The 27,768-nt window shown below is 38.8% G+C and overlaps 2 protein-coding genes across 2 annotated transcripts; one reads left to right on the top strand and one right to left on the bottom strand.

Annotated features, from left to right (window-relative positions):
• The first annotated feature begins 7,303 nt into the window (after positions 1 to 7,303).
• Positions 7,304 to 26,711, top strand: LOC107777469 (boron transporter 4-like). Its single transcript, XM_075254451.1, has 14 exons — positions 7,304 to 7,523; positions 7,597 to 7,679; positions 7,795 to 7,987; positions 8,068 to 8,206; positions 8,295 to 8,460; positions 14,914 to 15,080; positions 15,175 to 15,348; positions 15,433 to 15,528; positions 15,628 to 15,744; positions 15,823 to 16,154; positions 16,391 to 16,670; positions 16,756 to 16,896; positions 17,206 to 17,244; positions 26,468 to 26,711. Exons 1-13 carry the CDS (start codon positions 7,420 to 7,422, stop codon positions 17,221 to 17,223), a joined length of 2,010 nt encoding a protein of 669 aa, XP_075110552.1. The 5' UTR covers positions 7,304 to 7,419; the 3' UTR covers positions 17,224 to 17,244; positions 26,468 to 26,711.
• LOC142182275 (secreted RxLR effector protein 78-like) lies at positions 18,756 to 19,157 on the bottom strand. The gene has a single exon (XM_075256447.1). The coding sequence runs from the start codon at positions 19,155 to 19,157 to the stop codon at positions 18,756 to 18,758; it is 402 nt and encodes a 133-aa protein (XP_075112548.1).
• Positions 26,712 to 27,768: the final 1,057 nt, after the last annotated feature.

The raw sequence follows: 27,768 nt of genomic DNA, 5'->3' as shown, positions 1-27,768 counted from the left end.
CGAGAGTTGGGATTGGCTGTGTGTTGATGCAGGAGGGTAGAGTGATTGCATATGCTTCTCGTTAGACGAAGCCCCACGAGAAGGACTACCCTGTTCATGACTTAGAGTTGGCTGCCATAGTTCATGCTTTGAAGATTTGGAGGCACTATTTATATGGCGTACCTTGTGAGGTATTCACCGATCATCGCAGTCTTCAACATTTGTTCAAGCAAAAGGATCTTAATTTGAGGTAGCGGAGGTGGCTTGAGTTGCTCAAGGATTATGATATTACCATTTTGTATCACCCAGGGAAGGCCAATGTGGTGGCCAATGTGTTGAGCCGGAAAGCGGTTAGCATAGGGAGTTTGGCGTACATTCCAGCTGGGGAGAGGCCCTTTACAGTTGATATTCAGGCTTTGGCCAATCGGATGGTGAGATTAGACATTTCAGAGCCTCGTCGGGTGTTGGCTTGTGTGGTTTCTAGGTCTTCCTTGTATAACCGCATTAGAGAGCGCCAATATGATGATCCATATTTGCTTGTCCTTAAGGATAGGGTTCAGCATGATGATGCAAGAGATGTGACTATTGATGGTGATGGCATGTTGAGGATGCAAGGCTAGATTTGCGTGCCCAATGTGGATTGGCTTCGGGAGTTGATATTGGAGGAGGCCCACAGCTCGCGGTATTCCATCCATCCAGGTGCCGCGAAGATGTATCAGGATTTGAGGTAGCACTACTGGTGGAGAAGGATGAAAAAGGATATAGTAGGGTATGTGGCTCGGTGTCTCAACTGTCAGCAGGTAAAGTACGAGCATCAGAGACCGGGTGGCATAGTTCAGCGGATGATTATTCCTGAGTGGAAGTGGGAGAGAGTTACTATGGATTTTGTGAGTGGTCTTCCTCGGACTTCGAAGAAGTTTGATTCTATTTGGGTGATTGTGGACAGGCTGACCAAGTCTGCGCACTTCATTCCAGTGTGTACTACCTATTCTTCAGAGCGGTTGGCAGGGATTTATATCCAGGAGATTTTTCGGTTTAATGGTGTTCCGGTTTCCATCATCTCAGATAGAGGTACTCAGTTTACTTCGTAATTTTGGAGAGCCGTGTAGAGAGAGTTGGGTACTCAGGTAGAGTTTAGCACAGCGTTTCATCCTCAGACAGACGGACAATCCGAGCGCACCATTCAGATACTGGAGAACATGTTGTGTGCCTATGTTATTGATTTCGGAGGTTCTTGGGATGAGTTTCTGCCGCTTGCAGAGTTTGCCTACAACAACAGCTATCAGTCCAGCATTCACAGGGCACCATATGAGGCCTTGTACGGGAGACGGTGTAGATCTCCAGTTGGTTGGTTCGAGCCTGGCGAGGCTAAGATGTTGGGAACAGACTTGGTTCAGGATGCCTTAGAGAAAGTGAAGGTGATTCAGGAAAGACTTCGTACAGCTCAGTCACGTCAGAAGAGTTATGCAGACCGGAAGGATCGAGATGTGTCCTATATGGTTGGTGAGAAGGTCTTGCTGAAGGTTTCGCCCATGAAGGGTGTTATGAGGTTTGGGAAGAAAGTCAAGTTGAGTCTGCAGTTCATTCGGCCTTTTGAGGTGCTTTGGAGGATTGGGGAGGTGGCTTATGAGCTTGCTTTGCCACCCAGCCTGTCGAGTGTGCATCCGGTATTCCATGTTTCTATGCTTCGGAAGTATGTTGGGGACCCGTCTCATGTTTTAGACTTCAGCAAGGTCTAGTTGGATGACGATTTGACCTACGATGTGGAGCCAGTGGCTATTTTGGGTCGTCAGGTTCGGAGATTGAGATCAAAGGATATTGCTTCAGTGAAGGTGCAGTGGAGAGGTCGACCCATGGAGGAGGCTACTTGGGAGACCGAGCGGGAGATGCAGAGCAGATATCCTTACCTGTTTGAGGCTCCAGGTATGTTTCTTGACCCGCTCAAGGACGAATGTTTGTTTTAGTTGGGGAGGATGTGACGACCCGGACCGTCGTCACGTGAGTTACTGCCCCGTTTCCCCCATTTTATTCTTCTTCATGTTTTGTTATTGGTATTCGGTGTGTTGGAGTTAAATCGTATTGGTTTTGATAGGAAATGAGACACTTAGTCTCTTTAAGGAAGGCTTGTTTTGGAAAAGTCAACCGGATGTTGACTATTGAGTTAGAGGGCTTGAATGTAATTTCTGGTGATCCGTTTAGCTTCAGGGGTTGATATGTGGCTTAGGAGTGTGATCCGAATTGATTTTGGAGGTCCAGAGTAGAATTAGGCTTGAATTGGCGAAGTTAGTATTTTGGCGAATTTCGGTTGGTAGGTGAGATTTTGATACGGGGGTCGGAATGTAATTCTGAGAGTTGAAATAGCTTCGTTAGGTGATTTTGGATGTGTGTGCAAAATTTCAGATCATTCAGAGGTGTCTTGGTCGGGTTTTTGATCAAATGCGTATTTCGGAAGTTTTTAAGAAATTTAGGTTTCAATCCGATGTAATTTGATGGTTTTGGTGTTGTTTGTGGTGTTTTGATGATTGAAACAAGTTTGAATGATATTTTAGGATGGGTTGGCACTTTTGGTTGAGGTCCCGGGGGCCTCGGAGTGATTTCGGATGGTTAACGGGAATTTTTGAAGTTGGAAAATGCTGCAAAAATGCAGCAGTCAGTGCAGAGCAATTTTTCTCTATACGATCGCATAGCACAAAGCGATGCGATGGCATAGAAGGATTTTAGGGGCTGTTTGGTTGTTCAACGTGATCGCATTAAGGGGTTGCGATTGCACAGTGTTGTTTGGTAAGGCACTGCGATCACATAGGGCCTGTTGCGATCGCATAGGGTAATTTGAGACCATGGAATTTTTGGTCTACGCGATCACAGGAGCTTGAATGTGATCGCACAGAGTTAGCTACAGTGATCTGGGCAGAATGTTAAAAACATTTAATCTGCTAACCCAAACCCATTTCCTCCATTTTTGAACATCCTTGAGAGCTTTTGGACGAGGATTAAAGAGGGTTTCCACTGGGATTCATTGGAGGTGAGTCTTATGACCTAAAAACATCATTTAATTGTAGATTCAACATCTAAATTCATGGAAATTTGATTAAAAGGGGAAGGATTAGGGCTTGACTTTTGAAATAGAAATTTGGGGGTTTGAGGGAGAATATGAGCTCGAATTTCGGTAAACTTGATATGCATAGACTCGTGGCGAGATAAGGAATCCGGTGATGTCAATTTTTTGATTTTTCGAGAATTGGGCCCGGGGCTCGGGTTTTGCCAACTTCGTGATTTTTGATATTTTTCGAGTCTTTTTGATTGGGTTGTATTCCCTTAGCCTATTGTAACGTATTACTTGTGGTCTTGATTAGATTCGACACTCGAGAAGGTTGATTTGCGAGGCAAGGGAGTAGCGAGCTAGGATTTCGGCCTGCTTGAGGTGAGTAATGGTTATAAATGATGTTCTGAAGGTTTGAAACCCCGGATTTGCACAACGTGGTACTATGTTGGGATGAGACACACGTTGTATGATGAGCATGGGATCTGTTACTATTGGAAATTTTGACTCGGTCCATCCCGTTTGATGACTCTACTGTACTTTTGACTGAGACTTAATTAATATCGTTATATTATGGGCTAGTTGCCATGTTTGGGGCCTTGTGCCGATTTGTAGAACCCTTAGGGGGCATTTGTATTGGTTGACCTCACTTTTCTTGTCGAAATCATACCCTCAGTCATGTTCTTAACTGATAAACTTAATATGAACCAGCTTTAGAAATTGTTAAATCCTAATGAGAGTAGCGTGTGGGTTGAGAACCCCATTTTATCTTAGTGTGCCCGAGAGGCCAAGTCTATATTGACTGAGAGGGGTCGAGAACCCCCATGGTGAGGGTATTTGATATGCTATGGATCAGGCTGCACGCCGCAACAGTATTTATATTTATGTGGATCAGACTGCACACCGCAGTAGTATATTATATGGATCGGACTGCACGCCGCAGTAGTATTTTATATGGATCGGACTGCACGCCGCAGTAGTATATTATATGGATCGGACTACACGCCGCAGTAGTATATTATATGGGTCGAACTGCATGCCGCAGTAGTATAGCGCTTGGGCTGAAGGAGCCCCTCCGGAGTCTGCACACCCCCAGTAAGCGCAGTCGACTATTCTTGGAATATGAATTCGGTTATTATGAGTAGTAAATGAAATGAATACTGGCTTAAAGGACTTTTAACTGACTTCTTCATTCAGTTGCTGTTTTTGATATTCTCACTATTTTAATATAGAACTGCGTAGTGTTATACGAGTTTTCTTTCCGTCAGTCATTATTTATTGCTATTACTCACTGAGTTGGAGTACTCACTTTACTCTCTGCACCATGTGTGCAGATACAGGTATCCCGAAGGCATAGTTTGATCTTTCTGCTGCTGTTCAGCTTATTCTGGAGTCATCGAGGTAGTTGCATGGCATCCGCAGGACCCGATTTCTCCCCTTATCCTCTTTATTTTTTGCATTCTAGACAACTCTATGTATAAGTTGCTACACATACTTGTATTAGAGGCTCTTGACTCGTGACACTAGATCGGTTGGATTTATATTGATATTCTATGGATTTTCCGCTCTGTTTATCTATTACTACAGAGTTATAATCATGTTAATTTGGCATTAAATCCTATTAATTGGTAATGAATTCTACATAAGGGATTGTGAGTGACGAATTGGTCGGGCTTCCCTAGCATCGTGTTGGACGCCATCACGACCGGGGATTGGGGTCGTGACACATATCATTATCATGGCTATTTTTCCCTTTTTATTTTGCATGGTATGCGATCTCCAAATTAGTTGTCCTCTACTGTGTTGATTGGTAAATTTCGGCCATGATGAAGGTTTAAACTGAAAACAAGCGAATATTAACAAAAATTATTACTATCTTTGGATGAATAGCAAATTTGCTTGAGTTCCCGATAATGGAACCAAACTGTTTAACCCAAACAATAGCTTTCAAGGTCAAAGCAATAATTTTAAATGACGTGCCACAAGTAACCGATTCAATCCGAAAGATATAAAATTTCGTTAATACAACGTGATAGAGAAGTGGGAAATAAATTCAATGACAGATAATATAATAAAAATAAAGCAAAGAAGAAAGAATTCTTATTGAATGATCCTTGATAGGATAATGAGCTGAACAGAGCTTGAAGTGCCGAATTATGGCTAACTTGGGAGCAAGATGCTACGAATTATAATGTATAAAATTGTAGAGAAGAAAATTAGATTCCCCTGATGGTGGTAAAAGTATGTCTATTTATAGGGCTAAATCCAAGTAACTAGTCTCCTTGAATTAAGGGTCCATTATGAGCATTTACTCAATCCATCCATTACTTTTGGAATACTTGTAACAGCTGTGTAAATGCTGGAATTCCGTAACTGATGAGTTAATTCCATAACTGATGAGTTAACTCCGTAATTAATGAGTCAATCTCGTGCCTGTTGAGTCAATCCCGCGCCTGTTGAGTCAATCTCGTGCCTGTTGAGTCAATCTCGTGCCTGTTGAGTCAATCTCGTGCGCGTTGAGTCAATCTCGTAATTGATTGCCTTGTTCTGACTGTTACAATCATTTATTGCATTTATTAATAATTGATTTGTAACTGATGGTGTAATGATGGTAAATCCCATATAATCCGGGATTAATTTATTCCTTCCTCATTTGTAATTATGAGATATTCTCTCGCGCCTGATCTGGGCTATTTCATGATGATCAGTTTCGGGGCTAACAGGCACGGTATGAGTATGTTCGGTCCCGGGGGTGTTTCACATATCATCTTTACATGTCATTCTTCACTTTTCTTCAAACTTTACTGACACGTGTCGTCATTTAATAGACCCACATGACGAGTCTAATTTTTACTAATACAATGTGTACGGTTCCTGATCGAGTACTTACACATGAAATGAGAGAAATTAATGATAAGTGCAACTCACAAAAAACAAATGAATGATACGGCCATGGTGACATGACTATAAGATCTTCATCTTAATCTTTGAAAAAACTTAAAGTTAGCTCAGATCGTCATGCGTGACCTTTGGCTTTTAGTTTTGAACCAATATTTTATATTTGAGTTGACCTAATTTAATTGTCTTCTTCTCATCAGAGACGTGGCCAGCTAGCCAATTATTGGGTCCCCTGTTCTATTCCAAAAAAAAAAAAAAAAAAAAAAAAAATAATAATAATAATAATAATAATAATAATAATAATAATAATAATAATAATAATAATAATAATAATAATAATAATAATAATAATAATAATAATAATAATAATAATAATAATAATAATAATAATAATAATAATAATAATAATAATAATAATAATAATAATAATAATAATAATAATAATAATAATAATAATAATAATAATAATAATAATAATAATAATAATAATAATAATAATAATAATAATAATAATAATAATAATAATAATAATAATAATAATAATAATAATAATAATAATAATAATAATAATAATAATAATAATAATAATAATAATAATAATAATAATAATAATAATAATAATAATAATAATAATAATAATAATAATAATAATAATAATAATAATAATAATAATAATAATAATAATAATAATAATAATAATAATAATAATAATAATAATAATAATAATAATAATAATAATAATAATAATAATAATAATAATAATAATAATAATAATAATAATAATAATAATAATAATAATAATAATAATAATAATAATAATAATAATAATAATAATAATAATAATAATAATAATAATAATAATAATAATAATAATAATAATAATAATAATAATAATAATAATAATAATAATAATAATAATAATAATAATAATAATAATAATAATAATAATAATAATAATAATAATAATAATAATAATAATAATAATAATAATAATAATAATAATAATAATAATAATAATAATAATAATAATAATAATAATAATAATAATAATAATAATAATAATAATAATAATAATAATAATAATAATAATAATAATAATAATAATAATAATAATAATAATAATAATAATAATAATAATAATAATAATAATAATAATAATAATAATAATAATAATAATAATAATAATAATAATAATAATAATAATAATAATAATAATAATAATAATAATAATAATAATAATAATAATAATAATAATAATAATAATAATAATAATAATAATAATAATAATAATAATAATAATAATAATAATAATAATAATAATAATAATAATAATAATAATAATAATAATAATAATAATAATAATAATAATAATAACTCTTCTTTTAAGCAGTTGCATTTCTGAACGAACACTGAGAACTTTTAGTTTGAGAAACAAATAGTAACAAAGTCCCTGCAAGAATGTGAGACGACAAAAATCAGGTAACTAACGGTTATCAACAGTAATGAAGATTCAGGGAATTCCATTAAAAGGCATTGCAAAGGATATTGGAGGGCGCATGTCTTGCTACAAGCAGGATTGGATTGCCGGTATCAGATCCGGGATAGGGTATATGTTTTTCATTAGTTGGTTCTAAAACAAACTTAATTTAGCAAACGATAATTTACATGTTTCTTGCCAGGATATTGGCTCCAACTACGTATATATTTTTCGCATCTGCTCTTCCAGTTATTGCTTTTGGAGAACAGTTGAGCAGAGATACAGGTTCTTCTATACAGTATTTCAAACTTTTATTGTTAAATAAGGTTCAAAACAAACAAACTTTCTTGATAACAAAATTATTATCACATGCATTAATTGACTCGATTTGCAATGTTAGATAGGAGCCTGAGCACTGTGGAGACTTTAGCTTCTACTGCTATTTGTGGTATTATTCACTCCATATTAGGTGGGCAACCTCTATTGCTATTAGGAGTTGCAGAACCTACTATTATTATGTACAGTTACCTCTACAAGTTTGCCAAAGGGAGAGACGACTTGGGACAAACCCTTTACTTAGCTTGGACTGGATGGTATATATAGTGTGTTTTCTATTTTCAGATACAAAATTACATCATAACTCATATATAAATAATGCAAAATAAATTTGCAGGGTTTGTGTGTGGACAGCTCTAATATTGATTCTTCTAGCAGTATTTAATGCCTGTTCCATCGTCAATAGATTTACAAGGATTGCTGGGGAGACTTTTGGCATGCTTATCACCGTGCTTTTCATGCAAGAGGCAATTAAGGTATTTTAAATGCACAAAAAGATTAATGTGTCTATTAAAGAATGAAATCTTAATCAGGTCGCATCGGTAATGTAATTTTAATTTGCAGGGATTGGTGAGTGAGTTTCACATCCCTAAATCGGAGGACCCAAGTTCAGAAAAATATAAGTTTCATTGGCTTTACACAAATGGGTTGCTTGGAATCATATTCACTATTGGCCTTCTCTATACAGCCTTAAAGAGCAGGAAAGCAAGGTCATGGTGGTATGGCACAGGTTTGTATATCCAGCCATGTTATTGTTGGTTCCCCAAGTACATGCACGTATATATGACCGTCAAATAAATGTCGGATGTCCTGCCAACAAAGACTTAAAGTAATTGTTAATTAAGCTAACTTAAGATTAGTTAACTTTCAAAAATAATCAAGAATGATTGTTTTTCTACTAAACTACCATCACAAAAAATAAACAAGCAATTAACTAAACTGACAGGAGCGTAAGAATTTATGATCGGATTTTAATCAGAGGAGATGAAGATTCTAGGATTGTGATCGGTTTATTAATCCTATTGAGTTCGTAACTACACATGTTAATCTGAATTATCTATGGTTGCTACTTGATTGGATCGTTTATATCAATAGCATGTTTATTTATCTATCTATTCATAATATATCAACCCTATATTCCTATGATATTGAATCTATCATAAACGAATACAATACAATGTTCAACTAAGCGAGACTGTTAGATATGAACCTATCATAACAGCAAAATCTTTTCCCGAGCCACGGGTTTAGAAATAAGCTCTTTCTAACTGTGGTCTAATCTAAACATAGATTTCCCAAGCATAGCAAAGATAGAAGAGTAAATTGGTGGACACATGATTCATAAATTAAAACTAGAATTAGAGAAATAACAAACGATGATAACTCGAATTAATAAAGATGTAATTAATAAACCTTCAATATTCATGGTAACCACAACCCAAGAAAATTGAGTGCTTAGCCACTCATAATTAAAGTAACAATCATCCAAGTGTTTTGCATGGAAAAATAAAGATGAAGCAATGAAGAACTCGATGATTTTCACCTCCAAAATTGCTTTGCACATTGATCTTGCCTCTAAATAATGTCCAACCCATCAAAATTAGGTTTAAAACCCCTTTTATACTTGTTAGGAACACGCACTAAATAATATTCTCCAAGTTGAAATAGGAGAGTTTTGAGGTTGGCGCCATAGCTAGCGCAGGGTGCCAAGCCAGATGGAGAAGATTTTCGCCTGTTGTCTTTGTCATATTGAGGGGCGCCAAGCGCCACCTTGGACACCCGATTTTTTGCAATTTTGTGTTCAGCAGCCTTTGACGTTTTAGTTGGTGCTTTGCGCCCTTCTGGATGCTAAACTCATACTCCCTTAAAATTCTTCCTCTTTGGCTTGAAATCGCGTGCATTCTTTCCAAATCACTTCCAATTGATTCCTACATATGAAGCACCATAGTTAAGCTCGAGTTGACAATATTCACATTAAAGTTAACAAGATTGATATATAATATAAGGAAAATTACTTGCGATTTTTTTTTTAATTTTTATCCAAATATCACCACGCCACACTTAAGCTCTTGCTCATCCTCGAGCAACCTAGCTAAGACTTGCTAACCATCATATCCCGGAATACCTATCCTCGGGATCGTGATGACGCCTAAAATTTTACTTGCTAGGAAAGCCAACGTTAGCTATATTTATTAATAAGTCTTAGCAATTCAAATCAAACAATAGCAACAAAACCAAATAGTCTGAAATAAGATGATAAACTACTGAACGACGTACTCCAAATACAAATACCAGAATGTGGAGTCATGACTACATGAGTGTCTAGAGTACTACAAATAATAGTCTGAACAAAATACAACCGTTTGAATCAAAATAAACCGCAATTATAACATAGAAAGGGACTTTAGTGTTGCGGATGCCGTGCAGATATACCTCGAGTCTTCACAGGTAGCTGGATCCGAGAAATCTCGCTCAGCACTACTAGGACCCACTCTGGTATCTGCACAAAAAGTGTAGAGTGTAGTATGAGTACAAGAGACCCCATGTACTCTTTAGGTGCCGAGCCTAACCTTGACGAAGTAGTGACGAGGCTAAGGAGGGTCACTTACATAACCTGTACGCAGTAATAATAATAACAGGAAAAACAGGAAATGGAAGTAAAGCAGTTAACTCATGAAAATAAACTCAATTCAACTATGAGAGATCCCATAATAACCAGTCTCATAGTCTCATATCACAATACCGAGGAAAATCCAACAAATCATAAACAAGTACAAGATATACAATCGGTTGCGACGCGCAACCTGATCCCACCATATCATCATCTGTCAATATCATAATCCATCCTTATTCCACCATTTCAATTCATTACCTTTTAGTTTCCGTTGCGGCATGCAACCCGCTCCCCAAACAATTTCATTCAACATAAACAATTCAACAACCAAATTTACAAGAATTTCTACATCAGGAGGGTAAATGTAAAAAGCAATAAAGAACCGCATAATAAATCAAGAATCTCAACAACTCGAAGTCTCAACTTTACCAATTCACCGGTATCTATCAAATAAACAACTCATGCACAGGAAACCACATTTATAGAATGCAACAAATATTACAAAACAATAAGGCAAATAAAGCATATGACAATTTATGTGTGCAAGTAAAGCAAGCAGAGGCAAGTAGCAAATAAGCATGGAGTCATGGAAGGGACTGATAATTTATTATCAGAATAATTAGATGACAAGTAACAATTATGGCATAGAAGTCAAATTAAGCATGAAATAATTAAGGAATTAAGCAAGATATATCACCAAATAAATGAAAACCTGGAAACAAATATCATGACGGCGTATATACACTCGTCACCTCGCATATATGCCGTTTTCCATATAATTCACATATCACATAGTTCAAGGTTCCCTAATCCTCTCGAGTCAAGGTTAGACCCAACACTTACCTCACTTCATGAATCAAATAAATCAACCAACCACGACCTTGCCTTTTGAACAACCAAATCTAGCAGATTATCAAACAAATGATTCAAAATAAGCTTTAGAAACAACCCATTAATGAGAGAGGTTCAATTTTGATCATTTTTGAAAAGGTCAACAAAAGCCAACCTCGGGCTTGCTTGGTCAAAACCTGAGGATCAGAGCAAAACCCGATTACCCATTCACCCTCGAGCCCATTATGTTATTTGTTTTAAATTCGACATCAATTTGAGGTCTAAACCTCACTTTTACACAAATCCCTAGTTCTACCCCAGATCCTTAATTTCTACGTGAAAATTCTAAATTCGATGTTGAAATCTCATGAAAAGTAATGGGTAATTGAAAAAAATGGATTAAAGTCACTTACCAATGAATTTGGAAAGAGAAATCTCTTGGAAAATCGCATAGAGAGTGTTTAGGGTTGAGAAATGGTGTAAAATGAGCTAAGTCTCGATTTGTCCCTCTTTTACCCAGCTGCAGATATCACAATTACGATGTCTTGTTCTCAATTACGAGCATCGCAAATGCTAGACAAAGGTCACAAGAGCAAACCCTACCACAAAGGTCCAGAATTTGCAATTGTGAATAGACCCACCTTTGCAAATGTTGACAATTTCTTCGCAATTTCGAAGATCACTCAAAGCCCACTGAGTCATAAATGCGACCTCTGACAGTTCACAAATGCAAACAAGTTCCTCGAAATTGCAAGATTAACCCAATCCAGCCCATGCTCGCATATGCGAGCTATTTTTCGCAAATGCGAGAGCTGCAACAGAACACCGGAGCTGGAAAGACACCAACTAACTTTGCACTATCCAAACTCATCAGAAACTCACTCGAGCCCCTCAGGCTCTAAACCAAACATACATATAAGTGTAATAAAATCATATGAACTCAAATCACCAAAATAGCATCTAAATCTACAAATCGAACCTCAAAATGAATTATATTTCAAAAGGAACTTAAGAACGACTAGAATCACATATAATCATCCAAATCATGCCAAATAAGTTCCGAATTGAACCAAATTTTGCATACAAGTTTCAAAAAGAGATACAGACCTATTCCAAGTTTCAACATCAAAATTTGAACCCGATAGCTATGAAGTCAATTTACGGCCAAACTTAGGAAATTTACAAACTTTCAAAATACTACTTTTTGGCAAAATGAGTCAAATAAATTTAGGGACCTCTAATTTCGATTTTGGGTATACGCCCAATTCCAAAATTATGATACACAAACCTATTGGAAATGTCAAAATACCGATACGGGGTTGTTTTAACAAAAGTTGACCGTGGTCAACTCAAGTTATTTTTAAAGACAAAATCAAGTTTTCTTGAAATTTTACATAAAAGCTTTTCAAAAAGTGATAAGGACTATGAACGCAAACCAAAAATATCAAATAGAGCTAACAAAGGTCTCAGAACATAGAAATAAGGGCTAATACTCAAAATGACCTATCGAGTCGTCACATTCTTCACCTCTAAAAGAAATATTTGTCCTCGAACAAATATAGAAAAGTACATGGACTGGTGAAAATGTGGGGGTATCTACTCCGCATATCAAACTTGAATTCCCACGTGGCTGCCTCGATCGGCTTACATCTACACTGCACTGTAATAGAAAAATAACTCTTAGACCTCAACTTCCAGACCTATTGTGCTAGAATAGTCATTGGATCCTCCTCATATGTCAAATTGTTGTCCAGTTGGACTGAGCTAAAATCTAATACATGGGACGGATCACCGTGATACTTTCGGAGCACGGTAATATGGAATAGGTGAACTGCTGATAAGCTAGGTGGCAATGCAAGCTTGTAAGCCACCTCACCACCTCTCTCACGGATCTCAAAGGGTCGGATATGCTTAAGTCTCAACTTTTCCTTCTTCCCGAACCTCATCACACCATTCGTGGGTGAACCCGAAGCAAAACCACCCTCCAATAATGAATGCAACATCACAAACTCTCTGATCAACATAACTCTTCTGCCTAGACTGTGTTGTACGAAGCCGATCTGAATCATCGTGACCTTTTCCAAGGTATCCCGAACCAAATTAGTACCCAACAACCGAGCCTCCCTTGGCTCAAACCAACCAACTGGAGAACTACATCGGTTCCCATATAAGGCCACATAAGAAGCCATTTGAATACTGGATTGGTAGTTGTTATTGTAGAAAATTTTTGCAAGCGGCAAGAATTGATCCTAAGAACCTCCAAAATCCATAACACAGGCGCGAAGCATATCCTCCAATATCGGAATGGTGCGCTTAAACTGCCCGTCTGTCTTGGGGTGAAATTTTGTAACCAACTCAACTCGGGTGCCTAGCTTATGTTGTATGGCCCTCTAGAAATGCAATATGAACTACGTGCCTCGATCAAAAATGATGGACACTAGCACACCTTGAAGACGAACGATCTTGAGGAAACAGATCTCAGCGGGTCGCTCTGAAGAATAGGTAGCTTCCACCAGAATGAAATGCGTCTACTTGTTCAAACTATCCACAATAACCCATATCTTCAAAGCCCGTGGGAGCCCAACAACAAAATCTGTGGTAATATGCTCCCACTTCCACTAGGGAATCTTAAATTTCTGAAGCAAACCGCCAAGCCTCTGAGTCATGAATAGGGTAATTCTTCTCATGAACCTTCAACTGTCGAGATGCGTATGCAATCACCCTGCCATCCTACATCAACATTGCACCAAGACCAATACGTGATGCACACAATGCATAGTGTATGACCCCGAACCTGGGGGCAACACCAATACCGGAGTTGTAGCCAACATTGTCTTGAGCTTCTGAAAGCTCGACTCATACTCATCAGACCACCTGAATGGGGCACCCTTCTGGGTCAATCTAGTCAATGGAGCTGCGACGGATGAAAACTCCTCTATGAACCGACGATAATAACCCGCCAAACCCATGAAGCTACTAAACTCTACTACAAGTCTACACTAGTATACTACTAATTGTCAAAGCAAGCTAACACCAAAATCTAGCTACAAATTGAAAACAAGAAGCTAAGCTCAAGACTAATGTCGAGCCCCTCAAAATTTGGTTTAGAAACACTTTTATACTTATTAGGAACATGTAGGACTGAAATAAACCCCCTCCAAGTCGAAATAGGAGGGTTCCGTAGTTGGGCACCATAGCTGGCTCGGGGAGCCAAGCCGGACGATGAACATTTTAGCCCGCTACCTTTGCCGCTTTGCGGGGCGCCAAGCGCCAACCCAGATGCCTAGTTTTCTGTATTTTCGTGCTCAGCTGCCTTTGGCGTTTTAGTTGGCGTTGTGCATCCTTCTGGACGTCAAACACATACTCCCTCAAAATTCTTCGGTTATGGCTTCAAATCACGCGCATTCTTTCTAAATCACTTCCGATTAATTCCTACATATAAATCCCCATAATTAAACTCGTGCCTTCATTATTCATATTAAAATTAACAAGATTGAGGCATAAATAAAGGCAAATTATATGCGAAAATATGGATTTTTAGCCATGCCATAGATATTTCTATGAAGGTAAATCATTTAAGTAAGGATAGAATTACAAGTTTAACATTAAATTATTTCTATATAGAAATATGCTCTTTTTTGGCACAGTCTAAAAGGAAAGCGTATCCTATAAAATGGGACAAAGGGATTATATGTTATCATTGGGTCTCTAACTTTATTTTTATGTTAAAATGATCAGGCTGGTTTAGAAGCTTTGTAGCTGATTATGGAGTTCCATTGATGGTTCTTGTGTGGTCAGCTCTCTCATTTATGGTCCCTGGCAAACTTCCATCTGGAGTTCCTAGAAGGCTCTATAGTCCCCTTCCTTGGGAATCTGCTTCTTTATATCACTGGATTGTAATTAAGGTGAAGTAAAATTTGTGAAAGGTTCCATCTTGACCAGTTGGTTAATTATATGGGAAATCTTGGGATTAATTTAACACTACCTAATTAACTGCAGGATATGGGGAAGGTTCCTCCAGTATACATATTTGCTGCCCTGATACCAGCCTTGATGATAGCTGGTCTCTATTTCTTCGATCACAGTGTTGCTTCTCAGATGGCACAACAAAAGGAGTTCAACCTAAAGAATCCTTCTGCTTATCATTATGATATCTTACTCTTGGGATTTATGGTATCGTCTATCATCTATCATTATCTGTTGCTATTTAAATAATCAAGACCAATAATATTGACATGGATTGAAGCTTCTCCTTAGACTTTGCTATGTGGTTTGATTGGATTGCCTCCTTCAAATGGTGTCTTGCCACAGTCCCCTATGCACACTAAAAGCTTGGCTGTTCTTAAGAAACAGGTAAAACATAACCAAATTAATATGTGAGAAGTTATATATGCTACTGATTTAGTTTGTTGAATTTGAAAGTTAACACTTTGTGTAATTAACGTTAACCAGCTGATCCGGAAGAAGATGGTTGAAAGTGCAAAGGAAAGTATCAGGCGAAAAGCTAGCAACTCTGAAATCTATGTCAACATGCAAACTGTGTTCATAGAAATAGACAGTTCTCCTGTTGTAAGTCTATTTTATCCAATTCTTGAACGTTGATTAACTTTTCAAATACCACTGAACCTCTTGACACATCTTGTGCAGACTGCTATAGTTAAAGAGCTAGAACACTTAAAGGAGGCAGTAATGAAACATGAACTAAATGAATATGAAAATGGTGAAAAGTTAAATGGAAAATTTGATCCAGAGAATCATATTGATGCTTACTTGCCCGTTCGATTGAATGAACAAAGAGTGAGCAACCTATTGCAGTCACTACTAGTGGCAGCATCGGTAGGTGCAATGCCAGTAATAAAGAAGATACCAACATCAGTTCTTTGGGGATATTTTGCATACATGGCTATTGACAGCCTGCCAGGAAATCAACTATGGGAAAGAATCTTGCTTCTCTTCATCACCCCTAGCAGGAGATTTAAGTAAGTTCATTCATTTTGATATATGAAGTAATTACTCCCTCTAGTCCTTTTTACATAATACCATTCCCTTTTCTGTCTGTTCCAACAAGAATAACATTTTTTTATATTTGAAAATAATTTAATTTTTTACTTTTTATTTTATCTTTAATGACATGCTTTTTTGGCTACAGAAATGTCATGACATATTTGATATGACAAATTATGCGATTTCTCGAAATGTACCATGATGGTTGTAGGGTCCTAGAAGGGATGCATGCATCTTTTGTGGAGGCAGTACCATTCAAATACATCGCAATATTCACAGTGTTCCAATTTGTGTTCTTACTTGTGTGCTTTGGAGTCACATGGATTCCCATAGCTGGCATTCTCTTCCCATTGCCATTCTTTATTCTCATAAGCATAAGGCAACATTTGCTTCCCAAGTTGTTCCACCCTCGTCATTTGCAAGAGCTTGATGCAGCTGAGTATGGGGAAATTGCTGGTTCTCCACAACGTGCACTTAGATTTTCTTTTAGTGTATGTCTTGTCTCCTGGCCTAATTCATTTTGGATTATCTTCATGTCTTAAAACAAATCTATATATATGCTGTCAAATTTATTAGGAAACGGAGGCAACTATTCCAAGAATTGAAGAAGCTGAAATTGAAATTTCGGATGCTGAGATTTTGGATGAACTTACGACCAGTAGAGGAGAGTTGAAAGTCAGGGCAGCTAGCTCCAGCGAGGCCGATAAGCGTCCACAGGTACCGTGAGATATATGAATATCGTACTCCATCTGTTTCAGTTTATGTAATATTATTTTCTTGTTAGTCTTGAAAAAATAACTCCTTTCTATATATAGAAACAATTATGTCTTAAACTTCCTAATGTCATTATTGGTATGCAGTTATAGTTATAGAAATCTCATGGCACTTTCAAGACCATAAGTTTTTCTTTTTGCGTTTCTTAATTATTATGCTCAGTCAAACATTGAGACAAATTTGAAACGGAGGGAATAGTTCCCAAGTTGCCCGAAAAGGTTTTATTGATAGAGATTAATGATACCTTTGCAGGTTCACCCCAACTGTTGACACAGAATCTTGAGGGACAAGGTAACTATATAGTGATAAATACAGGCATATAATGTTTGTATGAACTATATATGAATGAACCAATGGAAGTTAAGAGTAAAATAGACAACAAGATTTCCATGCATGGTTCTAAATTCTAGTGAAATTTTAAGTATATTAGGTAGGTGTCACTGCAGATATGTGTCCATAGTTGTAAAGTGTATAATGCTATAAAAATTTTAGGTCTAGCATGAGAGTGAACTGCACTGCAGTATATTCTAAAAGGCAATTTCTAGTTGAATAATCTCCGATGATTAAGAGTCACTACATGTTAAATACTCATATTGGTTTTGATAGACATTCTTCATTATTTCAGAGCATTATATAAGGAAATAGTAGAGGTCCCAATGTATCCAAATATTTACTTAATCAAGTTATTTTTATGATAATATTAATTTGTTACATGACGAAATTGATAACTATATAACTTGATATTACAAGTTGAAATTCACTAATAGCATAAAAATAATTTTCAGCTACTAGTGTATCTAACTATATCCAAAAAAAGTATACAACAACAACCCAGTATAGTCCCACGAGTGAGGTCTGGGGAGGGTAGTATGTACGCAGACCTTACCTCTATCCCGATGGGGTAGAGAGGCTGTTTTCAATAGACCCTCGGCTCAAGAAGACGAAAAGATAAAAAGAGAAAATATATCAGTATCATCATGAAAATAATGACACAACATAAGAACCAGTGAATAGATGAAAGGCAGAAATAATGACCAGTAAATAATGCACGACACTATGAAAACGGAAGAGTAGTGTAAACACAGCACTGACCACTAGTAGTCTATGACTAAATCCTATTAGCCTAACCTCACACTGGAAGACTAAATATGCTCAACTACTTCCTAACCCACAACCTTAATGCTCGACAACCAAAGCTTCCTACCGAGTGCCATGTCCTCGCAGATCTGAAGTCTCGCCATATCCCGCCTGACCATCTCTCCCCAATACTTCTTAGGCCACCCTCTACCTCTCTTCATTTCCACCAATGCCAACCGCTCGCACCGCCTTACCGGGGCATCCAAGCTCCTCCTTTGAATATGCCCGAACAATCTGAGTCTCACTTTCCACATCTTGTCATCAATAGGAGCCACGCCCACCTTCTCCTGAATATCTTCATTCCTAATCTTATTCATCCTTGTGTGCTCGCACATCCACCTCAGCATCCTCATTTCTGCTACTTTGATCTCCTGGGTATGTGAGTTCTTAACTGGCCAACACTCAGCCCCATACAACATGGCCGGCCTAACTACCGCTCTATAAAACTTCTCTTTGAGTAGCAGAGGCACTTTCTTGTCACACAGGACTTCAGATGCTAACTTCCATTTTGTCCACCCCACCCCTATACGGTGTGTGACATCCTCGTCGATCTCTCCACCCCATGGAATGACCCAAGGTACTTGAAACTACCTCTCTTAGAAATGACCTGCGATCCAAGCCTCACGTCCATGTCCTCTTCCCTCGGCTCGACACTGAACTTACACTCAAGGTTCCGTCTTTGTGTTGCTCAACTTGAAAGCTTTTGACTCAACGGCCTGTCTCCAAACCTCCAGCCTCTTGTTAACGCCATTACGCGTCTCGTCAATCAAAACAATGTCATCAGTGAATAACATACGCCATGGTACCTCTCCTTGAACATACTGTGTCAGTGCATCCATCACCAGAGCAAACAAGAATAGGTTGAGCGCAGATCCTTGGTGTAACCCTGTAACAACTGAAAAATGCTCGAAGTTGCCTCCCACTGTCCTAACCTGAGTTTTAGATCCATCATACATGTCCTTAATCGCTCTAATGTAAGCAACCAACACACCTTTAGCCTCTAGGCATCTCCAAAGAACCTTTCTAGGAACCTTGCCATATGCTTTCTCCAGATCAATAAACACCATGTGCACATCCTTCTTCCTATCCTTGTACTGTTCCACCAACCTCCTAATAAGGTGGATAGCTTCCTTAGTATAATGACCCGGCATGAACCCGAACTGGTTCTCTAATACATACATCGTCCTCCTCACCCTCGCTTTTACTACCCTCTCCTACACTTTCATGGTATGACTCAATAATTTGATACCCCTATAATTGTTACAACTCTTAATGTCACCTTTGTTCTTGTACAATGGAACCACTATACTCCACATTCACTCGTCCGGCATCCTCTTCGTCCTAAAAATAACATTAAACAACCCTGTCAGCCACTCCAGACCTACTCTACCCACACACCTCCAAAATTCTACCGGAATCTCATCATGCCCGGTAGCTCTGCCCCTGCTCATCTTTCGCATATCTCCCACGACCACTTCAACCTTGATGCGCCTACAATACCCAAAATCGTGGTGGCTCTCGGAATACCCCAACTCTCCTAGTACAATATCATGGTCCCATTCTTCATTTAGAAGTTTATAAAAGTAAGTCTGCCATCTCCGCTTAATCAGGACCTATCCCATCAATACTCTATCATCCTCTTCTTTGATGCACCTCACTTGATCCAGATCTCGCGCCTTCCTCTCCCTCACCTTAGCCAACCGAAATAATTTCTTCTCCCCCCCACCCTTTGGCCCCTAGATCCTCATACAGATGACTAAAAGCTACAGTTTTAGCCTCCGTGACCGCTATTTTTGCCTCCTTCCTAGCTACTTTATACCTCTCCCTATTCACACTCCTCTCAACCTGGTATGCGCTACCTACTAACTTCAGGTACGTTGCCTTCTTCTCTTCATTCCACCACAAGTTGCCTTTGTGCCTACTTGCGAAACCCTTCGAGACTCCCAACACCTCTCTCGCTGCCTCTCATATATAATCCGCCGTGGTCGACCACATAACGCTCGCATCCCCACTACTCTTCCAGGCTCCCACGACCGATAGCCTCCCTTCCAACTCATGAGCTTTATCCTTAGTCAAGTCTCCCCACCTGATCCTTGGTCAACCACATGTAGTCCTCTTCTTCCGCTTCATCATAATACTGACGTCCATCACCAAGACCCTATGCTGTATCGCGAGGGTCTCACCCGGGATAACCTTGCAATCCTTACATAGCCCTTTGTCACACCTCCTAAGCAGTAGATAGTCAATCTGAGTCTTTGCAACCGTGCTTTGAAAAGTAACCAAATGCTCCTCCCTCTTTGGAAAACTAGAGTTAGCCATCACTAGCTCAAATGCCCTTGCGAAATCCAACAGCGAAGTTCCTCCTGCGTTCCTATCCCCAAAACCAAAGTCACTATGCACCTCGCCATAGCCGCATGCAATCGACCCAATATGACCATTAAAATTCCTTCCTATAAATAACCTCTCAGCAGGCAGAATACTACGCAAAATCTCATCCAACCCCTCCCAGAAACGCTTCTTGAGCTCCTCATCCAAGCCTACTTGCGGCGCATACGCACTAACAACATTTAGGGTGCACTCTCAAACCACCAACTTAATAGACATTAACCTATCATTCACCCGCCTAACCTATACCACATACTCTCTAAGTTCCCTCGATTCAACCCACCGAATCTCTTGGACACATGCTATATTGACCTTCCTCTTCTGTAGGATCTTCGCTAGCTCTATAGGCTTACCCGTCAATGTACCTATGTTCCATGACCCAATTCTCAACCTATAGGCACCCTTGTGCCCATTACCTCCTATTTTTATACAATTTCTGCATTTTTGAAATATTTTAACTAATTTCTCCCTGCATTTTATTTATAAAACAATCACAAATTGCATCACAAACAGTTTTATAATAATTTTTGTGGTTTAATTTTATATTTACATTTGTACTAAGTTTCAATTGTTGCACAAATAGTCACTTTTATATTTTTAGGCTGCAATTGTAAATACTTTGCATTTATAGCCCACACACGCATAACTATCTTATCTACACAAAAAATGACTTTTTATATTTTTATAATATTAAGTAATTATTTTAAATCACCTTCATGCATGAAAATTATTTTTTATCATTTAATTAGCTATTTTTAAAATTATTTTATTTAGTAAATTGAGTGTTTAACAAATAACCCCTAATTATACCCAAAATTGGACCCCTCCCAATCCAATTCAATTAAAAACCAGGACCAAATCTAGCCAGCCCAAACCCTAAATACTTCTACCCGACCCCAAACCCCTCTAATCTTGACCGTTGATCACAGAGATCAACTGCCACCATTCATTCTTTCCTTTTTTATTCCAAATGACCCCTAACCCTAATCATTCTTCACACACCAGCCGCCCTTGAATCCTTTCTTCTCCGGTTCTGTCTGAGACCTAAACCTAACCCTAGCCGCCGCCACCCAAAATCAGCTCTAATCCCTTAAATCCCTGTCCGATCTATGGCGTCCTATGGTTGTACGAGGCCTTTACTTGTCTCCAATCTCCCTTGGTTGCTCGATTGTGTGGATTCGTGGAAGGATTTCTAAGAGATCTGGCCCAGATCTCGTTTTAAGCTCTTCAAAGGTTCGTTTATGGTCGGTGAATGATTTCTATCAAAGTCTCATGGCTCAAATCCTTGATTCAAAGGCCAGATTCTCTCTACCCTTTCTCCTTTCTTCAAGAAACCTAAAGTTTAGACTTGAATCGGTTCAAATCTCTGTAGATCTGGAGCGATTCTGAGTTCAACGCTAATCCTTTTCTAAAATCCCTTATTTTCTTAACTACTTAATTGATTTCTAAATATTTTTTGTTATATTAGGATTTGTTTTCTTGTAGTTTGTTGGTCGAACCTCTAGGTATCTGAAGCGTTTTCAAACTTCCATGGCTATTCTTTTGGGTTCTTTTACTTCTTTACCACTAACCAATTTTTTTTAAACACTACAATACTTCAGGTTTTGACTTCTATGATTTCTGTTTGTTCGAATCTCTATGTGTTGACATGCTTTCATGTTTTTCTTCTTTAAGTGTTTTTAAATTATTGTTTCAAATTATTTTCCGTCTAATTTCTCTATGTTCCTAAAAGCGTTACACAACCTATTTGTTTATGGGAATTGATACGTTCTTTCCAAAATTGTTGAGTGATTTGCTCCGTTAAAATTTGTGTGCATGATTCTTCGTTATTTCCATGCTTGTGACCTTAACTAGTCGTTCTTGCTTTATTTGACCGCTGTATATTTACTGATTCTTTACATGATTCTTTCCTTACTTAAATACTTGACTATTTTATTCTGAAGCTCTTTCTTTTAGTTTGATTTGAACTCCTTTCCTTAATAAGGCATCTGACTCTTACTTCTTTACTCAATCGAATTGTACCTCTTGCCTTAATTAGTTCCTGCCATTACCATTGGCTAATTTTCCTTGATTAAACGAGAAGACTATGTTGAATCTTTGTGTGATTGATTCTGAAATCCCTTAATTGTTGATTATTTTTTACTTTACCTTATTTTCTCTACTCTTGAACTACTATATAAACTCTCTTATTTTAACTTCTTAGACACGGGCATTAGTTTATCAATACTCTCACACTCTAAAAAGCTCTTTATTCTCTTCTGTTACTTGCAATTCTCACTAATCCAGCTGGCTATAAGCCAAGGCTAGCTATTTGCACCATCTCTGCTCTATACTCTGTATTCTCTCCTTAATTGGTATGTCTTGATTCGATTCAAATTCTAAAACTATGTGTTTCTTTGTTGGTTCAGTTCATTAGTTGTGACTTACAATCCTGTTTATTGTTTTTATTATCATGTTGCTCCATATGTAATCAACATGCCTAGATCACTGCCTAACTGTTGTCTCAACTTACTTGTTTGTCTACTATTTATCTAGCATGCCTAAGCTGTGTGTGGGATCAGCATGTCTACACTTGTCAACACTTGCCTAGCTTGTCCATTTAAGTTCTTGTCTGTTCTACCTTACTCCTTCTAAGTTATCTAGTTTCTTCAATGTAACTCTAGTTGTGTTGCTTATGTGCCCTCAGCATGTTTCTATTGTGATCTTTGCTTCATGACCTACCAGTTCTGCAGAACCCCATAAGAATTCTATATACCTTGTTGTTTATATGCTCCACTATCACTAAGGTGTATTCTATGTGTCCCCTACCTCTCTTTCCTTGTGTGGAGTCTGTTTGCCAAAGTGTTTTTCTGAAGTTGTTCGTTTTGTGACTTGTATTCTGATTTCAAGATGTTCTTTTTCATGCTTTTCTAACTGCTACCTTACCCAAACTAGTACTGGTTTTCAAAAGGCCTTCTCACTCCTAAGACCCTTCTCTACACTGTTTACCAAAACTTTTTTTTTTAAATTATGCACTCACACTTATTTTTAGTCCATTAAGTCCTACCCCTCTGGTATGTGTACTACTTAGAGATCCCTGAGGTCTCTCTGAACTCTAGCATATCAGGGCTGGCTCTTCCACACTGCACATAATCAGTCTCTATTTGAGGAAAGTCTGGGTGTGAGCACTGCCCGGGATCCTTGAGGTCCTTAGGGAACTCTGAGACACCTGAACATGAATTAGGCTATGGAATCTTGGGCATTTGAGACTAGTGAAGGCTTGGTACACCAGGATTGCTTTGGGCCTTCTTCAGGCTCCCTATAGCTTAACTTCTATTCTATTTATGTAATTTTTATTCAATCATTGGTCTGTAATAATTAATTGGAAACAGATAATGGGGTTATTAGTAAAAAGGGAGGGTAGTTGTATACTATGGAAAAGTTGGGTATATAACATGTCTATAGGGTTCATTTCGATTCAAATGCGTTTGATAGCATGCCTATAGGGTTCATTTTGGTTCAAATATGTTTTGTTAGATAATATGCCTATAGGATTTTGCTTTGGTTCAAATAAATTCTGCTTGCTTTACTTTACATGATTAGACACAATGACTATAGGATCTAAAAATTATTTTTAATTAGAAACCATGTCCATGGTGTGACGACCCGGCCAGTCGTCTCATGAGTTACCGCTCAGTTTCCCCCATTTTAGCTTCTTTACACTTTGTTATCCGTGTTTTATGTGATCAAGTTGATTAGTTTGAGTTCCGAGAGTATTTGGTAAGAAATGAGACACTTAGTCTCTTTTAAGAAGGCTTAAGTTGGAAAAGTCAACCGGACATTGACTTATGTGTTAGAAGGCTCGGAAGTGAGTTCCGATGGTTCGATTAGCTTCGGTAGGTGATTTGTGACTTAGGAGCGCGATTAGAATGGGTTTTGGAGTTGTAGAGAAGAATTAGGCTCGAATTGGCGAAGTTAGTATTTTGTCGAATTCCGGTTGGTAGGTAAGATTTTGATACGGGGGTCGGAATAGAATTCCGAGAGTTGCAGTAGCTTTGTTAGATGATTTTAGATGTGTGTGCAAAATTTTAGATCATTCGGAGGTGGTTTGGTCGGGTTGTTGATCAAATGCATGTTTTGGAAGTTTTAGAAGAAACTTAGGCTTGAATTCGATGCAATTTGATGGTTTTGGTGTTGTTTGAGGTGTTTTGATGATTGGAGCAAGTTTGAATAATGTTTTAAGATGTGTTGCTGCTTTTGGTTGAGGTCCCGGGGGGCATCGGTGTGATTTCGGATGGCTAACAGATGATTTTGGGACTTAGGATGTTGCAGAAATCTGCAGATCAGTGCTGTAGGGTTTTGCTCTATGCGATCGCAGGAGTGGCATTGCGATCGCATGGAAGCATTTTTAGGGGTTGTTTGGTTGTTCAATGCGATCGCACAGTGTAAAGTTAATCCGGGATTTTCGTGGAGATTTGTTCAATGCGATCGCAGGTGCAGGTGTGCGATCGCATAGGCTAAGGTCATTGTGCTATGCGATCACAGAGGATAGGATGCGATCGCATAAGGTTAATTCTGGAGCTGCAGATTTTTATGCTATGCGATCGCAGAGTATTGGGCCGCGATCGCATAGGGTTGGCTACAGTGGTCCGGGCAGAATGTTAAAAACATTTCATCCACGAACCCAAACCCATTTCCTCCGTTTTTGAGCAACCTTGAGAGCTTTTGGACGGGAATTGAAGGGGGTTTCGACGGGAAGTGATTGGAGGTAAGTCCTATGAACTAAAAACATGTTTTTATTGTGAAATTGATCTTGGAATCCATGGAAATTTAGCAAAAAGAGGAAAGACTAGGGTTTGAGTTTTAATATTCTAAATTTGGGATTTGAGGGGCCATTTGTGGTCCGATTTGAGAGATTTTTGTATGTATAGACTTGTGGCGAGATAAGAAACCCGATGACGCAAAAATTTCTGAGTTTTGAGACGTGGGCCCGTGGCTCGGGTTTTGCTAATTTCTGGATTTTTGATATTTTCCAAATGCTTTCGCTTGGGCTTTGTTCCCTTAACATATTATGACGTATTCGTTCTGATTTTGGATAGATTCGACGCGCGTGGAGGCCAATTCGAGGGGCAAAGGCATCGCGAGCTAGAGAATTAGCCAGTTCGAGGTGAGTAATGGTTGTAAATGATGTCCTGAGGGTTTGAAATCTCAGACTGCACATCGTAGTGCTATATTGATGCAAGATACGCGCTAGATGATGAGCGTGGGTTCTTTCACTACTGGGGATTGTGACCTGATCCATCCCGATTGATGATTTTACCGAATATTTGACTGAAATTCAATTGTTATCATCATGTTTTGGGCTGAGAACTACTGCTTTACTAATACCCAAGGGGCTTGTGATGATTTTTGTACTGAGTAAGGCCGAGGGCCATATGTGAGGATATGCTGAGTTATATGAGGCTGAGGGCCTGAGATTCTTTATATGCCACGAGGTGGCTTGAGTGATGTGAGGCCGAGTGCCGAGTGATGATGCCATGAGGTGGCTTGATATAGCGTTTGGGCCGTAAGGGGCCCCTCCGGAGTCTGCACACCCACAGTGAGCGCGGGTACCCATTATGCTGAGTGATTGATACTATGCCCGAGGGGCTGATATGAGTGATTGTGAGGTAGCCCGAGGGGCTGATACTGTCCTGAGTGATTAATACTGAGCCCGAGGGGCTGATACTGTACTGAGAGTGAGCCCGAGGGGCTGATACTATGTTGAGCGATTGATACTGTGCCCGAGGGGCAGATTTCTACTTGTTATTTACCTGTTAATTTACCGGTTTTACTTGTTTCAAAAGGAATATCATTTGATTTCTTCACTGATTTACTGCTTTAAGATTTTATTGCTTGATATGGAATTGCTTTGTGCCTTTACGTGTTTTCATACTTTCAGCCATTATTTATAATTATTACTCACTGAGTCGGAGTACTCACATTACTCCCTGCACCGTGTGTGCATATTCAGGTATAGCAGAGTCCACACCTGAGCACTGATTCCGTCCAGGCTAGGCAGTGATTTGGAGTTACGAGGTAGTTGTTGATGCCCGGAGCCCCTTGTCTCTCTTATCCTCTATCATTTATGTTTTCTTCAGACTGTTGTATCGGATTCCGTACTTTGTAGACCTATAGTAGATTCTGTAGTAGCTCATGACTTGTGACACCCCGGTTTGGGCTGTGTCAGGATGGTTCCTGCTGTTGTTAACGTTAAAATTCCGCAATTTATGAGTACTATATTATATGTTATTACTGTTTATGATGATTAACTATTTAAAAGAGGTGTTCCGTTTTGGTCTGGCTGGCCTTGTCTTCGCAGAGAGGTGCCATCACGACCGGGTTCGGGGATTGGGTCGTGACAAGTTGGTATCAGAGCCTAGGTTACTTAGGTCTCACGAGTCATGAGCAGGTTTAGTAGAGTCTCGTGGATCGGTACAGAGACGTCTGTATTTATCCTCGAAAGGCTGCAGAACCTTTAGGAAAATTTCATATTCTTGAAACTCTTGTCGTGCGAACTTGTTGGTCCGAGTACTAAACTTCTGATATTCCATTCTCTCACAGATGGTGAGGACGCGAGCTACCGGATGAGGTGGATGACTACCAGTGCCACCCACTGAGGCCACCAGAGGCCGTGGACGCGGTCGTGGACGTGGTAGAAGCAGAGCAGCGAAGGCAACACCTGTTGACCCACCAGCTGCCCCGGCTCCGGATCAGGCTCCAGTTATGGATGCTCCAGCAGCACCAGTTCAGGCACCAGCTGTGCCTATCGTGGTTCCGGGTCTTCAGGAGGCCTTGGCACAGATCTTATCAGTTTGCACTGGCCTGGCTCAGGCAGTTTCAGCCACTACAGCAGCAGCTACTTCACAGGCCAGGGGAGGCAATTAGACCCCCGCTGCTCGCACACCTGAGCAGGTAGTGCATGGACTACAGACACCGGGGGAACCTCCAGCTCAACCAGTTGCACCAGCTTAGGAGTTTGTTGTGCCAGTTATGCCGGATGATGAGCAGCGTCGCCTTGAGATGTTTGGTAGACTCCAGCCTCCGTCATTCAGTGTTGCCGAGGGCGAGGATGCCCAGGGTTTTCTTGATAAGTGTTAGCGGATGCTCCGTACAGCAGGGATTCTTGAGACTAGTGGTGTCTACCACCTTTCAGTTTACTGGGGCTGCCTTCACATGGTGGGAGGCGTATGAGAGGCGTAGGCTGGTTGGAGCAGCACCCCTTACATGGCAGTAGTTCTCCACTCTCTTCTTGGAGAAGTATGTGCCGCAGTC

The sequence above is a fragment of the Nicotiana tabacum genome, chromosome 6 (assembly GCF_000715075.1).
Source record: "Nicotiana tabacum cultivar K326 chromosome 6, ASM71507v2, whole genome shotgun sequence".
In the NCBI taxonomy this organism is placed as follows: Eukaryota; Viridiplantae; Streptophyta; class Magnoliopsida; order Solanales; family Solanaceae; genus Nicotiana; species Nicotiana tabacum.
This window is presented reverse-complemented; position numbering and strand designations above follow the sequence as displayed.